Genomic DNA, 18,873 nt, shown 5'->3' with positions numbered 1-18,873 from the left:
GTTCCCTTGATTTTTGACTCATGCAATCTCTAATGAGTATCTGAAGAGTAAAACTGCACCAAACTAATCAACTCTAAATGTCAGGCATTTGGACTTCATGTGTGTTTTTATTTTTCTCTTGCTATCATCATCATCTGTGGAAAGTATTTCTTCGCCTTCATTTTATGCTGTTCTGCTTTCCTCTGACAATGTTGTACTTGTTCTTTTTCTTTTAGGTCAACTCAAATCAAAACGTACTCTTGGGATAATGCCCAGGTGATTCTGGTCGGGAACAAGTGTGACATGGAAGACGAGCGGGTCATCTCAACTGAGCGAGGCCAACATTTAGGAGAACAGCTTGGTAAGAGACAAATTAATAAGTTAAAAAGAAACAGAATTTGTTTATTATTTGTAACACTGTACGGAGTCCTAGCTAATAGGGTGAAGTTAATGAAATATTTGTCAATCCAACAGTGGAAAGCAGTATATCCTCCCTAAGTGGACAATCTATTTTCTCCCATTTCCTACGGCATCATGGGAGCTCAAGCACAATTACAGAAGCAAAAATGATACTCAGAATTTTGGTATTAATACAAGGTATTCAAATTCTTCTTCCGTGAGAAACACAAGTTATGCCTTGCCCACTATTTTTTTTTCCTCTCTCCATACTCCATATTGCATTCATTGAGCTCTTTTATTGTGTGATTATTGTTCTCAAGTTTCCATTGGAGGAGGATAATGGCACAGAATAGGTCACATCCTAGATTCTGATTCTAGTGACATCATCGATAATCCATGTTACTGTTACAACCCCCTTTGAGACTTAGTCACCCCATCTCTCAAGAAGAGTCTCATAGCCCATGCCTACTTAACCAAGTCCTTGGAGATAAGAACAAATGAGATAATAGATATGAGAGAGCTTCAGAAATGGCACAGCCATTTCAAATACAAAACATTGTATCTAAAGAGAAAAATGCTGGTGTTGAGTACAGTGGAGATTTAATACAAAGGAGGGATTGATGATTAACTGATTGATTGAGTCAAGAAATTTTTATTGGGCACTCATGCATGCTTTGCATTATGCCAGACATCATGGGGGATACAAAAAAGTGATTCACAGCTCCTAGGCTCAAGTTGTTCCCACTCCAGTGGAGACTGACGACTGGAGATACACGTAAGGAAGCAGAAATACAAGACAGCAAAAACAGGTCAATGAGGAGCTGAGCTGAAAGGCAGATGCTGACAGGAAAGCAACAGGGAGAGGGAGGCAGACACAGGGAGGAGGAAAACATGGCCGGAGGGAGATGTAGGAGTGGAGTGTGATCGGAGAAAGACAAAGAGCAGCACAGAGAGGGTCCCGGGAAGATCAGGTGTGGAAATGAACAGCAACAAGAGGAAGAGATGAGTGATGAGAGGAGATGGAGATCATTTGGTTGAAATGGCAAGATACAGTTTTAATGGTCTCTAAAGGAGTAGAATTTACAGCAACAAAGGAGATGAGGCATTATTAGTAAAGGGCACCATGAAGCATGAACACTGAGATGAGCATAAGTTGAGGGGATAGTGAGTAGGAAAGTGCGAACCTAGCATAAAGTTGCAGATGTGAGTTGTGGATTTAGGGAACAACTCCAGTCCTAGAGGTGAAGGAGTTGGTGGAATTCTTTTTTGTTGCTATTTATTTGTTCTTTTTTTTTTTTTTTTTTTTTTTTTGGTAGACCGCTGAGAACATTGAGACATTCTTAACAAAGGAGACTTTGACTTTTAACCTTTTTGGCCAGGACCTGCAGTAAGAAATACTTTCAATTTAACATCCCAGTACGTACATGAGTAGAGACAGAGAATGAAGCAAAAGTTTCACAAAACACATTTTAACTTTACGTGATGAGATTCACTCTGTTTTCTGTCTTAATCTTTCTTCTTTTTTTTTATAAATGGTGGTCCCAACCCATCTCCAGAAGCAGTATGTGTCTCAGTCTATACTTTGAAAAACACTGTTATAAAGGGGATGATTTGGGATGATCTGCTGATGTTGTGCAACGTGAATCAAAAAAGCAAAGGCCCTTTCATTGGGTCACTCTTCCTCTTGATTATCTCATAACTATTTACAGTTCACTCTGAAAGCTGTGACTTCATTAAACTAAAATCTATCCCTGGATGGCCACAAGAACTCCTCTGCCAAGTATCTTCGAGCCACCCAGGAGAAAGTTACATGGCTGGTGTACGGTCTCCTGTGGCTACTTTTGAAGTTATCATCTCTGACACAGGGGCTCTTGCCACTCAATCAATTAAACAATGTCTTATAGAGAGTCCAAAAAAATTGAATTAAAATTTTTTCTTAATCCTCTTAGGACCTCAGAAAGTAGGAATGGAGAATAGTAGATCCCCAAAGAAAGAGAGGGAGGAAACCTGGGAGAGGATTGGCAGGCTGGCTTCCTGAGACAGTCTCTCAATGTCTTCTTGTGTTTTCTTAACTAGCTGGGTACATGCCAGGATGGGGAAGAAACTGCTACACAGATGTAGACTGTCTCTATGAATAAAAATGAAAACTGTTTCTTTCAATATACATATATATATATCCAAGCCAAGAATTGTTTAATGCCATTGATACATAGGAGGCAGGTAACTGGCTAAATTTTTTCCCACTCTAATAAACTACTGTGATATTGAGAAGACCAGGTTGTGAAAGGGGATGTTAGGATGATGGAAATGCATCAAGAGGGTGACTTTTCTACTGCTCCATTGACTGGCATACATGCAAACCCTGTCCATTCAGTACACAGATGTAGCAAAGTTTCTGAAACTGTGAGGCAGAATGTTTTATGTTCCTGTTCAAGTTCTTCCAATAGTTTCTAATTGATTTTTTGCTCTCTATTCAATAAAACCCAGCTGTTGTCATAGCAACCAACACATGTGCATTCTTGGAGAGTCATTTACCTCGTTTAATGTGGCTTGTTCTCCTCATGGCTACACATGCTTCTACAAATGATCATGAAAGACCATTTGTATTTAAAAAAATGCTCTCGCAGTTTAAATGTGAAGATTTAAATGTCTTTGCTTTGTTGTTTAATGACTAAAGAATTTTATTCTTCAGAATACCATCACATACACACAAAGGTTCCACGTTGCTTTTTAAATGTCATTACCACATCTTGGCAGATGGCTCAAAATAACTGCTTTATCGATCTGGTTGCAATTAATTCTCTATTGTGAATTGTTTTATTTGCACAACATTTGCTCATCCTAATGAGGGTCCTTGATGGAACCAAGTTGTAAAGGAGCTCTTTAAAAATTCTTGTATGGCAGCTGTCATTCTCAATCCAGTTTAGTTTACCAAGTATTTATCAAATGTTTACAATATGCCTGCTACTGGCAATGCAATGACAAATAACCCTACCTTTAGGAGCAAACATCATAGTGCCTGAGATAGACTACACAGACAAAGAGCATGTTTCTGGCATTCCCTTTCTCAGCCATTTTGTTTCATTTGGCCCTTTGAGCACCCCTCCTTGCTGAATGCTGCCTGGTTGGCATTTATGACATGGTGGTTTCTGTTCTCCTCCCTCTCCAGATTTGCATTTAGTTTCCTTGGTAGACTCCTCCTTCTCTTTCTGTCTCTTGCATTCTGGCTTTCTATCCTTAGTCTGCCACTCCTCTCTCTGCACCCTCTCTTGAAGGGTTTTAACTCCACCTCCAGACTAATGGCTGCCAAATCATGTCCCAGGCCTGACCTCACACTGGCGCTGCAGGGCCAACATCCACCTGCCAGCTGTGCATATTCAGTACTTCTGATTTAGAGTCGTTGTCTAAGCATCTGCAGCTGAATCGGCTGGGGTTCTTTTTCAAATGCACATTCATCAACCCAACTCAGACCTGCTTCATCAGAGTTTTTGATGTTAAAGGCTACAATCTACATCTTTAACAAATGCTTTTGTGACTTTTATATGACTAAATATCTAGAACACTGGCTTTTGTGGGAAGCGAGTGTTTGGAGAGGGTAGAGAATTGTTGCCAGAGCTAAACATTATCCTATGGCTGGTGTTATTTTCCCATGCATGTTTTAACAGTTAGTCTATATGTATGTACCTATAAAAACATATAAGAATATTTTTAAATTTTATATTAAATTTATAGTATGGTACTTATATATGCAAAATCTCATAATTTAAGTTTTAAATGTACTACTGGTATGTCAAATGAGAAAAAAATTTGGAGATACAATTAAAGATATGTTTTCTAAAATTGAAACAATTTATCTGGGAATAAGAACAAAGAAAGAAATTTATAGAGGAGAATGGATTTGTATTGCCTTGAAACTACAGGTGAAAGAATACTTCAACCATTTTTATAAGCTTTAAAACGGCAAAAGGTGCAGAAACTCCTGTTTCCCAAAAATGTAGTCAGAGAACCAGAGACTGCAGATAAACTAAAATTGCTTCTGGGGAGAAGTCATTATTAATAATTTGTAAGGAGCCAATTTTAAAGTGTTTTTAATTTGCATTAGTATTTCTTCCTAAAACAAATAACAGATAATATTCCCAATTATCTCATTCAAACAATTATAATAGCCTCTGAACATATGTATTACCAAATTCCAGATACATCCCCTGTAGCCTTCTCTCTTGTCCAGCACAGACCCCATGGGAATTTCTGAAAGTACAAAATATTCTTATATTTTGCCAATTTTCCAAGCTCTATAATTTGTCTTCCCAATTCTTTTCCCATTTAATGGCTCTTTTGATTATTAATCTGACAAAGATCATGTATCTTCCCTCTCATGGAGCTTAAAGTATGGACTGTGTCTCAGAAATACACTCAACTATGATGAATATGTAAACAGGGCTGGAAACCTCAGTACAAGTGTAACTCAAAGATGAAGGAAGGGCATGAAGTTCTATGAGTGAGTAGTTACTTTTTTTGGAAAATGAAGCCTGACAAAAAGACACATTCTATGTCTGTAAACTCTAAAACACATTGATTTGATAAATACTGGCTGAATTAAACAATTTCTTCAAGGGAATAGTCTCTTGAAGTAAAAGGAGGTAAATTTAAGATAAATGAGAAAGGATATTCTTTCACCTAACAAAGAATACACTAATGGGACCAGTTACTTCTGAAAATGGAAGGTCGTGCAGGCAGGACATACAATCACTTCCCAAAAAGTCTAGATAAATCAATGAAGGCAGATCTACCATGGCTAATGGAGGGAGTTTGCATTCCGTGGGATATTGCTGTGTCACCAAGGATAAGAGTTTGGACGTACTGACAATGCTACATCATATGCTGTGGTCCCACTTTCAGAAGCAAGATGACTGCAGTGACTGAAACATATAACCCAGTTAGAAAAGTCTACCTCCTCGGATTTTAGGAACATGCTCTTGATTTCTGTTGAGGCTGAATGACCTCGGCATGCCTGATTTGGGACCTCTGACTCTTGAATTCTCTAATTCATTACTATGAACCTTTCAGTTTCAATCACCCTTGTCTCTCACTGCCAACCCAGGGAAGGAGACAGTCCTTGACTGCACTGTGAAATCATATGGAGGTGGAAACCCTGAACTTCTGGATCCATATGCTCTAGCCATAAGCAACCAGGTTCTCTTTATACAATTTCTACCAGGAAAAATTATAATAGCAGCATCATAGCTTCTATAACTACTAAGCTCCACTTCAGTCATCATACCCTTGATGCAATCTTGAGTCACACAATAGGACTTTTTTTTTTTCTTTAGAGATGGGATCTTGCTCTGTGGCCCAAGCTGAAGTACAGTAGTAACATTATCATAGCTCACTGCAGCCTTGACCTCTTGGACTCAGGCAATCTTCCCACCTCAGCCTCCTAGGCATCTGGAACTATAGGCACGTACCACCATGCCTGGCTACGTTTTTTATTTTTTAAGAGACAGAGTCTCCCTATATCACCCAGGCTGATCTGGAACTCCTGGGTTCAAGCAATCCTCCCACTTCAGCTTCCCAAAGTGCTGGGTTACAGTCGTGAGCTACTATGCCCAGCCCACAATGGGTCTTAACTAAGTTTAGTTTTTATCTTAAAACCCAGGAGGAAGTTAGGGCATATGTAGCTGGTAAACATATTTATACTCTGACCTGAGACAATCTTTCAGTGATCCACACAATCCAATGGAAGATGCTAGAAAATAACCAGATGATTACAAAGGATAAATTATCCTAAATCAATCTTACTCAAATGCACATTTCTGTTTTCAAAATGTGCTCAGCTTTCTGGAACTTCCCTAACTAATAAACTGAAAAACTCCTTAGCCAACTGTGCTGTGCTTTATAAGAAACCTCTGGAAATTCTTGGTGTCTCACTCTATGTCCAAATTACACTGAGATAATTACCACTAAATTGTAGAGCAATTTCTCAGCACGACTTTAGGGAAGCTATAATCAGAACTATTTAAGGTGGTTCTCATCTGAATAACTAAAAACCAAGGTGTTAGAGAGTGTGCTATTTTATTTGCTTGTTTGTTACATCGAGACTGCTGATATTGAGAACAACAGGGCTATCGGGAGTCACTGCTAGGCCTCAGCACATTGAGGGGACCTTGCTTCTTTCTCAAAATAAATAAATAAAATCAGGAAAAACCAAGGCAGAGATAGGGAAACCAATCTAGAAAGAAGACTAGACATAGAGTAAGGGTTCTCAACCTTGGCTACACATTTCAATAGGTTGGGAAGCTTTTAAAAATCCTGCTGACCAAGCCGCATCCCAAGCCAACTAAACTGGAATCTCTGGGCTGGGACCCAGAAAGCAATATGTATTTTTAAGTCCCAGATTATGCTCATGTGTAGACATGATTGAAAACCACTGATTTACAGAAAAAAAAATCCAGGGATAGATTACCCCAGACAGCCAGCAGAAGGAAGCTGTAATTGGTTTCATTCTCATGGTGGGGCTCGTGCTGCCTGCAACAGGGAACTGGTCTTCCTGGACAGATTTGTGCTGAAGCTGTCATGCACCCTAGTCTAGCACCCATGAGGCCAGTGGTACACATATTTTACAGAAGGCTGTTAGGGATCAGAAGAGGAGTATGAGGTTAGGCAACAGAGCGTAATTATTAGGTCTAATATGAATTTAGCAAAGTCCACTTGGAATTGCATAACAACCCACTGAGTTGAAATAAATAAGCCAAAGATTCTCTTCTTAAACTGCAGTGGGGTCACACTAGGAGTTTATTTCTTTTGGGGGGGGGCAGGTGATAGACACTTCAAAATAGAATTCACAAATATATTGCAGGACTTTATTGATGTACTAATTTATTCATTTATTCAGCATGATTGAGCCCCAACTATTGGCCAGGCACTAGGAGTTAGAAAACAAAAAGACCAAATTCCTGCCCTGCCGAAGGAGATTCTAGTCTGAGAGACACTGTTAAACAAAGACTTTTAAAGACAACATATCATTGTTGTAACAGAGGCATGGACTCAGTGCTAAAGGAGCTTAAAAAATTAAGAATCTCCCCTTGTTTGGAGGCTCTGAGAAAGGTCACACTGAGGAGACAATGTCTAAACCAATTCTTGAAGTATGAATAGGATTTTGATAGGTAGACAAACAGGGGATGGTCTCTCTAGGCATAATAAATAGCATTCTGGACAGATGTAAGCCTGGAAAAGTTGACATCATATATCATGGAGAACCTTGTTTGACGAGCTGAGGAACTCAGGCTTTGTCTCATACATGCTGAGGATGCTAAGTTTTAAACACTGAAGCAACAAGATCAGATTTCATTTTGGACCAATTACACTGGCAATATTCCAGAAATTAGTATGTTGAAGATCAGCAAGAGTACAAAAAGAAAATATTAATAGTTCTATTCATTTGTATCTCAATTTTTTTTTTCAGTTATTGCGTACGTTTTATAATGTACTACTGGAATAGCACATTATATAATTTATAAAATATTCATGTATTAGAGCAGTACTGAATCTTTTTTTGAAACTAAGCGTTATAAAACAACATATGTTTGGAGACCCACTGGCTAAGGGATAGACTGGAGGGTAAGGACAGGAAGCAAAGATCCCATTAAGAAGCTGATGCTATCGGATAAATTACGGCAAGACCGAAAGCAGGGATTCCCCCCCATGGCTGTACATTCAAACCACCGAGGTAGCATTTTAAAAACCATGAAATGGACGCCATCACGCACACATACACACACACTAAGTAAATCAGAACATCTAAAGCTGAGCTACAAACATGAGTGTTTTTAGCTCCTTAGGTGATTCTAATGGACAGCCATGGTTGAGAACCCTTGATTTAGGCCCTCACTGTGTCTCACCCAATTGTGTTAAAGTTGAGGGCCACAGACCTAAACCAAACAGTGGCACTAGGGATACAAACAAGGAAAGAGATTTTTACAAAATTTAGGCTGTAGAACTAATAATACTTGGTAAATGTAAGGATCCTGGACGCTGAGGGGATAGAGGAATAAAAGATGACATAGGTATCTAGCTTGAGTAACAGATTGAAATCATTGTGAATGGAGAATTTGAGAGTAAAATCAACATACTAACAGGCAGAGGGAAGAGCCCCAGAAAAGTCAGAGAGTAGAGAGTAAGGAGAGTGGAGATACTTAGGTGGACAGTCATGAAAGCGAATGGGACACGATCTAAAATATATGTTGAAAGAACTAATCTTTAAGCACTAGAATCCATCATTTTATATGTGGCACTAAATTATCGTTTAAATGCTTTGATAAATATTGGTCCACAAATGATCCATGAAGTAATACATGTAGGAGGATAATGGGAATTTGGAGGCTCTTTAGGAAGAAAAAGACAATTTGCATATTGCATACAGCAGGTAACCACTCTTTTCTTTTTAATGAAACTGAAATAGGTTTTTAAGAGTTGCCTTCATTCAATGTCTTTTTGGTAACACAAGAAATTAGTACAAAAAAGTAAAGCACATCAGTAAGAACTAGCCATTGTGACTACCTATGTCTGCATTGTTAACCTCTTTAGCCGAAGATCATGGCTGATTCGATGGTTTGGTGGTGCTAATTTCATTTCATAGACTTCAGCCTGTCATTACAGTGTCAGTCCAGCTTGCCAAGGATCATTTAGTAAGCTGGGCACCAAAGCCAGAGATACATGCACAGCCCTAGTTGTGGGCATGCACCCATATTGGCCATCTTAAAGCTTTTCTCTTGAGCTCAGACCCGCAATGTTGCCTCCAACCACCCTACTTTAATGAAGGATGATGGTTTTTTCCTTCAGTTTTAATCATTTCCCTCTTACCCTTGCAAAAACAATTCTGTAATAAAGCCAGGTTATGCAGCCAGAAACTCTAATGAGGGTAACATTGCCCTAAAGCCTATTTTTAAAACTCAAACCACCTGTTCCAAATATGCATTAGCTCTGTTCTTCAGCAGCTTTTAAAGATTTATTTAAATCTTAATTGTAGTACTTCTCAAAGAATGAAAATTACCAACTTTAGGGTTCAGCAGGGAATCCCAGTGATGCTGCTGAAATGTTCTAAATACCTATCTGCACACAGCTCTCTGAGGAGAAGCACTGCCGCCCTACTACTGTATCTGTTGGCTCGCACTCTTTTTGGCTAAGTATTCCCAGGAGGTATAAAATAAACCAACAATGTGCATTTCAATGTGTTTAGGTTGGTTTAGGTGTGGTCATATCCATGGAGTGGGAAGGGAAGGGACTGTTTGCCCTGGTTCTTGTCTCCTTTGTGCTCCCCAGTTTCTGTTAACTTGATCTTTATTTCATAATCTTATGGATCTCCACTCTCCCTTATGGCAGCTGAAATTCACTCCTCAGAAAGAAACTGCTCCTTATGAATAAACTGACCTTGTATCCCAGTTTGCTCAGGACAGTCCTGATTTATGTTCATTTCCCAGTGTAAGTATTAATAGCATCCCCATTCAATCTCAAAAGTAACTCAGTTTGGAGAACAAATGATATGATTATCCAACCCATGAAACCCCACCCATGCACCATCTCAGAGTGATCAACTCAACTTCCTGTGTTTCTTATGCTGCCCTTCTTCTAATTCTCTACTTGTGTTCTCACATTCTCCAGTGAATGAACTCTCAACACTCTGGCAAATCTCTATTTTACTAATCGCCTTCCTTAACCAACTCCACTAATCTAGGTGTTCTTTCCTATACTGCTTCTTATTAATACAGACCTTACCAACATTTGAGCCCTGAGTTTCCCCGTTCTCACGATTCTCACAGCTCCAAGGGTGACCAATATGCAAAGTGCCCTTCTTCATTATAAAGAGTTTCTAAACCCCCACTGTCTATCTACTATTTCTGGATCAAAGCTTATCCTCTAACAAACCTTATGTTTACATGTCTCCTGTCCCATCTCACAAAATTGTCCATTCCTCATTTTTCTTAACTGGATTTGGTTCAAAACCTCATCTTTGCTCTGTCTCTTGGAATGATCTTCCAAGTTGTGCCCTTTCCTCATTCACACAAAATTGCAAACACATTTTGTGAAATGTTTAAAAATTAATCCAGGTCCATGTAACTGAAATCTGTATAAACTGCCAGCCTCAATTTTACTTTAAAAAAAAAAGCATAAATGACAGTATTACTTATCAAAATTAAAGTCAGATACAAGAAATATAAATGGCAGTATTTGGATTTGGATTTAAGAATCCGCTAAGTGTCAAGAGCTGAAAAAGTGGTTTTCTCACATTAAATTGTGAAATCTGTACTTGGATACAGCTGGCAGAAACCCATCTCTGTTCATCAGCTTTGCACACTGGCCAATGTTATTTCCTTTCTCCCAGGGTAAAATTATTAGAGCTGGGAAAATTAGGGGAACAAATCACACTAACCAAACTCACAGAGGACTGATTTCTAATTTAAAATGCCTTTTATTATATCCTGAGAAATGTAAATATCACACAGTTTGTAATATTCCTGTTAGATAATCAGTGTATCCTTTTATCAATTGAAAAAATACCCTTAGAAAGGCTATCAATTTAATATGGTTTCTTAGTGGCTCTAGATCAAAGAAAAGGGAATCCAATGATGTTCACTCATATATTTCTTTGTTTTTAAAATTAAATTTTTTACAAATTATTATGGTACATATTCATGGAATAAATAGTAATTTTTTGATACATATAATAATGTATAATGGTCAGATCAGGGTAATTAGTATACATTTATCATTTCTATATATTGGGAACACTCAGTATTTTCCTTCTGTTGTTAACTACAGTTATCCTACAGTGGTACAGAGCACTAGAAGTTACATCTCTTATCTAGCTGTAATTTTGTATCCTTTAACAAATATCTCCTTATGCCTCCCTTCCCCTACACCCTTCTCAATGTCTAGTATCCCCTATCCTATTTTTTACTACTATAAGATCAAGTTTTTTTAGCTTCCACATGTGAGTGAGAATATGCAGTGCTTAACTTTGTTCCTAGCTTTTTCACTTAATATAATGTCCTCCAGTTCTACCCATATTGCCATGAATGACAGCCTTTCACTTTTTATAGTTGAGTATTATTTCATTGTGTATACAGAACACATTTTAAAGTCTATTCATCGGTTGTTGGACACTTAATTCCATATCTTGGCAATTGTGAATAGTGCTGCAATAAGCATGGGGGTGCAGAATGTCTCTTTGACATAATGATTTCCTTTTCTTTGAATAAATGCTAAGTAGTGAGTTTGTTAGATCCTATGGTAGTTCTCTTTGCAATTTTTGAGACACCTTCATACTGTTCTCCACAGTGGTTGTACTAGTTTACATTCTCACCAACAGTGTATAAGAGTTTTCTTTTCTCTGCATCCTCACCAACATTTGTTATTTTTTGCATTTTGATAATAGCCATCCTAACTAGGGTGAGATGACACCTCACTGTGGATTTGATTCACATTTCTCTGATGATGAGTGATGTTGAACATTTTGAGACATTCATTGCCCATTTTTATGTCTTTTTTTGGTGTGGGGGGGACGGAGTCTCCCAGGCTGGAGTACATGGGGGTGATAGCTCACTGCAGCCTCTGCCTCCCAGATTTAAGCAATTCTCCTATGTCAGCCTCCCAAGTAGCTGGAATTACAAGCATGCACCACCACACCTGGCTAATTTTTGTATTTTTAGTAGAGATTTTTTATTTTATTCATTGGATTTTTCCCATCTTTTTGTTGAATTTCTCATTCAAATCGTGAATTGTCTTTCTGATTTCATTGAATTGCCTATATTCTCTTGTAGCTCAGTGAGTTTTCTTCAGTTGACTGTTTTAAATTCTTTTTCTGGCATTTCACACATTTTCTTATCATTGAGGTCTGTTACTAGAGAAATACTGTTTCTCACTGACAGTGTCATGTTTCCTTGCTTTCTCATGTTTGATGTGTTCCTACACTGATTTCTATGCACGTGGTAAAGTCACTTCTTCCAATTTTATAAAGTAGGTTTCATATGAATGAGTTTTAGGGTATTGGTTTGATAGAGTACATTGGTTTGCTTCTAGGCGGATGCAGCAGTGTACTCTCCGTGTAGTTTCTTCAACTGTAATCCATACTGGTAGCATAAGCAAGTTTCTCAGTGATCCAGGATAAAAGAATTTGTGGCACCAGTGGTGTAGCTTTGTCAGGATTGAGTTGCTGGACTATTTCTCAGGTTGGAAGCATGTACATGCACACAGTGCATTAGCTAACGTGCAGCCTGGCTCACTGGGGTTGGAGCTACGGTACGGTTACTCTTGCTACAAGCACAACCATGCAATTGCTTGTCTGACCTAGTGATACCCCTGCCAGGGGTGGCCCTTGGAACTGTTTCTCAGGTATAGATGCAGGTTCAAGGCTGCTCAGTTGGCCTGGGGGCGTGCCCACCAGGGGCAACCTGCAAGGCTATTTCTCAGGCACTGATGGTGAGTGCAGGACCACTGGGTAGGCCACAACCATGTCCACAGGGGGAAAAGCTATTTCTCAGGTCCTGAGCTCAGTCACATAGCCGATTTGTTGGCCAGGGGCAGATCAGCTGCTCAGAGACTCAGGCCCTCTACCATTTATGGGAGGGCATGTAGCAGTTTGGCTGGCTCAAGAGTAGAGTTGCCCTGGGCAAGATTGCTAGACTATTCCCCCAGCTGAAAGTGTAGTGGCAGGAGTTGGTTTCCCTGCTGTACAGGACCGGACTCATAGCTGATCCTGGGCCCAGGCTCTGCACAGCTAGGGTTGTGGTATTCAGCTGCCTGTATCAGCTTGTTGGAATTAAAATGGAGCTCCAGTGCTGAAGAGGTGCAGTAGCTACTGACCCCAACAGAAGGGTGCACTCCAGAGGTAGCTCTGGTCTCCAGATGGTGCTATGCTACAGAAGCTTGGCTCACAAGGATGTGGGGTATAGGGAATGCACCCCTTGTGCTCCTGATACAGGGCAATACAGCTGCATGAATTCCTAGCAGCTCTCCAAAATGGGCTTAGGGTTTGCAAGAGCTTTGGGATTCTCCTCTTGTAAGGACTACAGGTGTTTGTGGCAGTGGGGGGTGATGGGGATCATTTTACCTTTTCAGTGGAAAGTCTCTTCTAACTCCAGGCAGATCTGATGCAGGTTGGGGACACAAGTCTGCAGAGTTTGGGTGATTCTACACAGCCCTTCTGGATTTCAGATCACTCTCGGTGTGTCTATAGTTCCTTGTTGCACTTATTCTCCTTTTGACATTCCAGTCACATTGTAGCTGTCTGTTCTTTGCCTTGGTCCTTTTCTACTCATGTATTTCTTATCCTATTGAGTTCTATGTGCCAGGCATATGACATTAAGGGATACCATTAAGTGAGTACAATGCTCTTCACTGGGACACAGAGCAGATAACCTGTATACTCACTCAGCTCAGTGCAGGCATCCTCTCATTTCCCCCTTGACCATGCTGTCAGGAAATACTCTCAATCCTTGACTCTCTTTTTCCTTGACTTCACATAAACCAACTCCATTTTCTTTTGATTGTCTTACCTTGAAAATTTTATCATTTATTAGACCATGGATAAAAGAGAGGTCTTACCCTCCATCTTAGAAATTTGGGAGACACTCTAGTGCCTTGATGGATTTAGAGGAGTGTGCTGTTATCACCAGAAAAAATCATTTGTTCATCCTGTCCTGGAGTGAGTTACTTCTGCAGATGGCTAATCTCATGGACTTTGTGGCACTTACATAATAACTTTAGTCTCAGTGGATGACATTTTCTTGTCTCAATCCCAGATTCCAAAGACATATGCTCTTTGATGCCTGTAGGCAGCGTACCTTCAGCAGTGTACAGACTAACCCATGATATTTCACCATGAAAGCCATTAGAATAGTTTTCTCCACTAAGTCTAGGTACTATGCCCTATTCTTTCTGTTTTACCTTTAACTTTACATAACTGGCATTTGCATGGCTTGGCTTTATTTGACAAGGAAATAGCCATTCTGAGAAAGACTAAACATCAACTTATCCTCTTCCTTGAGAGTTCAGTGAACAAGCCAGTCACTTCTGGAGAGAGTTTCTTTTCTAAATTCAAGCTTCATCAAGACAAGGGATGATTTAATTACAACTTTCAGAATTTATTACTGTGTAAAGTAAAATCATTCGTATGAAGCTTCACATAGTGTTCTGTGTCTAGCTTGTGTTACTATTGAAAGGAGCTAGATTTATTCTTCAAGAATAATTTCTTGATTTTAAGAACTGGCAGACATTAGTACATATTGGGAAGGATAAGAAATACCAAGAACTTGTAAATGAAGCCAACAGCTCTTACTCTATGATGTTTGAATGGAACACTACCAAAATGTAAGAAGATGGACATTAGGGTTGTAAAGAAGTTAAGAGTGTGGACTTTAGAGTCAGATTTTAGTTCTTGTCCTGGTTTACCAAGTGTGTGACTCAACCATTTTCTCAACTGTAAAATGAGCGTTGTAAAGGCACCTGCTTCATGGGGCTGGTTACAGGATTAGAAAATAAGTGCAAAAATGTCTAGCATAGTATATGCATATCATATGTACTTAATGAATGCTAGCTATATTTAAGATTCCACACCCTTTGATATTACAATGAAATTTCATTTGTTTGAGCCCTACTAATTAAAAATGTATTACATTATTTGCTCTATTTTATATGCATCCTTCACAGCAAAAAATAACTTGCTAATTGATAATGCATATGTTTTGTAACCTGAAAATCCTACAGACAGAAGTTATCAGTGTTTTTGTTGACAATTCATAAATAGGCTGAGCTGGAAATTGTCTCCTTTATCATTGAAAGCCTATTGAAATGTCAAGAAGTTGCAAAGGATATATATTTAACCCATTTCAGAGACACTTAGCACTCTTTGCATATAAGCAGCCACTCTGCCAATCATAAATGATCCTTATCTCTTTATTAAAACCAATAAGACAGAACATCGACTTCTCAGCACTTTTAGTTCAGGTGTTGAAGTGTAACAATCTTGCATTTCTTCAGATTTTTCAGAACTATGCCTTTCCTCTGAATAGAACTGGTTTAATTTGTTTTATATCATAAATTTCCCACAGGGAAAAACCAAAATGATATTTTGTGAAATGCCATGCTTGGTAAACTCCAAGCATGGCATCTAGAAATAATGTGGCTGACAGCATTGTGCATCAGTTTAGTCACTTCATAACTGAAAACAGAGGAAAAAGTGATTCCTTTCCCTCTGTTTCCCTCTTTGCCCCACTGCTTCTCTCAGCCAGTTAACAGATGTCAATCCTTTAATTAACCCCATAAATATAATGCCTACTATATACCCACAAAAAATTCAAAACTTAGAAAAAAAATCCTTTAATTAGCGAACATCAACTGGACACCTGCTCATGCTGGGCACTATGTTACTATCTCTACAGATATGGAGAAGAACTATGGAATGGACATCCTAATTGGGGAGCAAAATGTTTAGTATGGAGGTGGTCAAGGAATGGGGAGTGATTGCTTTTAGATGCAGAGTTCCTTTTTGAGGAGTGATGATGATGTCCTGGAATTAGATCATGGTGACTGCACAACACTATGAATTTACTAAAAGCCTCTGTGTTAGGCACTTTTACATTTACATTTAGAATTCTGTCACATTGATTTTAATAGATAAGGATCATTTATGATTGGCAGTGTGGCTGCTTATATGCAAAGGTGCCTTTACAACGCTCATTTTACAGTTGAGAAAATGGTTGAGTCACACACTTGGTAAACCAAGACAAGAACTAAAATCTGACTCTAAAGTCCACACTCTTCACCTCTTTACATCCCTAATGTCCATCTTGTTATATTTTGGTAGCGTTCCACTTTTACACTGATACAAAGAAATACCTGAGGTTGGCCAATTTATAAAGAAAAGAGGTTTAATTGACTCACAGTTCTGCAGGCTGTAAAGGAAGCCTGGTGTTGGCATCTGTTTCTAGTGAGGGCCTCAGGAGGCTTATAATCATGGCAGAAGCCAAAGAGGAAGCAGATGTGCCACGTAGCCAGAGTGGGAGCAAGGGGAGCGGGGTGAGTCTCAGACTTTTAAACAACCAGATCTCATGTACTGGAAGACAGAGCTCACTTATCACCAAGGGAATGGTGCTAAATCCCTTATCACAAGGGGTGTCCCCCATGATCTAATTACTTCCTACCAGGCCCCACCTCCAATATTGGGAATCACATTTCAACATGAGATTTGGAGGAGACAACAAACCATATCAGCCACTGAAGGTGACTGTGCTGTCTTCATCACAGTCAATTTTGGAATATTTTCATAACCCCAGAAAGAAGCCCCCCTGCCCATCAGGAATCACTTTAATTAGACACTTTTAAATAGTTAAAACAGTGAATTTTATGTTATATAAATGTTATACCTGGTACAAAACAGCAACAACGTTACAAATATATGGTAAGAAAAAGAAAGAGTAAGAATTGGTAGGGAGCAGATAATGTCCAGTGTGGGCTAGAGTAATCAAGCAAGACCTTAGAGCTGAGTGGGAACACAGCTAGATCTGAAGGGTTTCAAACTGGAATAGCTACAGGGGAAAGGTAGGTGATGCAAATAATCAGAGAAGCAAAGTGTTTAGGTGTAAGATTCAAACACAGTTTGTTTGCAGATTAAATACATACAAAAATGTTTTCACAAACGCAAAGGAATGCTTTCTCCTTTCTCTTGAAACAAGAAGCCCTTCTCTGTGCAGCTTCCATTTTGCACTGTGAATAAAGATGGGGATGCGAAGAAGCACAAGTCTTTGCAAGGAGAACTGACCATTGAAACATGGATTTCATGTCAAAAAGACAGACAGAAGTGATAGGGACTGTGGTCAGCTGGAGCAAGGACATCCCTCTGACATGCATCAGTCATAGATACCAGGGTATGCCCTCACAGACCCATTGAGCATTCTAATATTTAAAGATAAGTCAGAAATCTGCATTTTCATTTTTAAAAGTTGGCTTAAGAATACCTTTTCAACAGATATAACAAACAGCAAACCCTACCTTAAAGGTTAAATTGGATTGAGAAGGTGGAGAGGATGGAGGAGAATGCTTCAAGAGGAGACTCGCATGGGCAAAGCTGTAATGAGGCTTGTGCTGCGTCCATTTACCAGATGGCTTGGGGACACAGGTGTACATCTGGGAGCATATGGGGCAGGATAAGTCAATAAAGTCAATAAAGGTGGGAAGTGAATGATAGGCTGTGGACCTGGGAGTTTATTCAGCTAATAATGACTCCTAGCATGTGCAGCCTTTATACCAACAATCTCAGACCGCTGCTATCTTCTCTAATGCTGAATCTGAGTTTTTCCCAGATGTGAACAGGGTTTAGCTTATGTCTGAAAGGGAAAGGCAAGAAGAAAACCTTCTCTAAATGGAGCAGGATTTGTTAAGGCCATAGAGTGGCCTTAAGGCATAGTTTCAGAATTCTAACAGAAGGAAAAGCTACCATCTGGTCATGCCTGGCTAAAGACATGGACTCAGGGGCTAAAATGCCATGGTTTTTAGTAGCACTAGCCTTTGGCTGAGCTCCTGTTCTTGCTTTTCTCCAGCTTTGGTCTGCAGTTCTGGCCCATCTTCGGGCACATTGATCAAAAGCCTTACCCCCCACTTCCTTCCTAAAGCCTGTCCTGGGCGGGGGCCCAGTAGAGAACAAGCTAATAAGCCAGTTTGTCCTGCTGCTCAGTAATTCCTACTTCTGGCTCAAATGTCAACCACCCAGTAGCAGAATGACCTTTCCTTGCAGCTCTGGCCTATCCAGTTCCCCAGGAAAGGGGAGACAAGGCATTGGAACTGAAACTAGAATCTGGAAAGAGAAGATTTTCTCATTTAGGAATTTAAGAATAGAAACTTAAGAACAAATCACAGATTTTTAACAATTGGAGATGAAAATGATTTATTGCAGTGTGATTTTAGTAGCTGTTTTCTTTCTTTCTACAGAAAAAAAAATATAGCAGTTGTGATTTTTGTTTCAAAGTAAAGTTTAAAAGATCAGAGTGGCCCAAGCGGTGGTTAGAAATTTCCTGTGGTGAAAAAAGAGCAATAGTGCCGCAGAACATCTCATAAAGACAAACGTCATTTCACAGTATGGTATAGCTATTGACGGGTGGAAATGAATCAAGTGTTTCCTTTAAGATTGTTGTAATGCACCGGAGAAGCGGGCGGAGAGAGGTGGTTAAGTGCGCAAGACTGGAATTGTGATTATTACCATTAACAGGTGCAGTCACAAGTAGAACAGAGTCCCTGGGGGTGCTCTGATGTTCCAGTAACTCATCAAGCACCAGAATGACATCCTGGAGCCTGCCACCTCAGTTAGCAGCACACTGATGGCCTAAGGCCTCGCTCGCTGCCCTGTATCAGTGCGAAAAGGCCCCAGCCTTCTCGGAGGCTTCCTTTGCTCTAAGGACCTCCTGGGAGCAAAGTGGACAGAAGAATGTTGGCAAATGAGGCCCGCAC

General features: G+C 39.5%; 1 protein-coding gene across 2 annotated transcripts in view; it reads left to right on the top strand.

The window, feature by feature from the left end:
* The window catches only part of RAB3C (RAB3C, member RAS oncogene family), a 262,422-nt gene that overhangs the window by 229,381 nt on the left and 14,168 nt on the right, over positions 1-18,873 (top strand). For both annotated transcript variants that reach the window (XM_074385739.1, XM_003925826.4), the window contains exon 4: positions 216-340. In XM_074385739.1, coding sequence (XP_074241840.1) covers positions 216-340 — 125 coding nt within the window. The remainder of the gene's footprint in view (positions 1-215; positions 341-18,873) is intronic.

The sequence above is a fragment of the Saimiri boliviensis genome, chromosome 1 (genome assembly GCF_048565385.1).
Source record: "Saimiri boliviensis isolate mSaiBol1 chromosome 1, mSaiBol1.pri, whole genome shotgun sequence".
Classification (NCBI taxonomy): domain Eukaryota; kingdom Metazoa; phylum Chordata; class Mammalia; order Primates; family Cebidae; genus Saimiri; species Saimiri boliviensis.
Note: the sequence above shows the minus strand (reverse complement) of the source record. Positions and strands in the feature narration are given on the sequence as shown.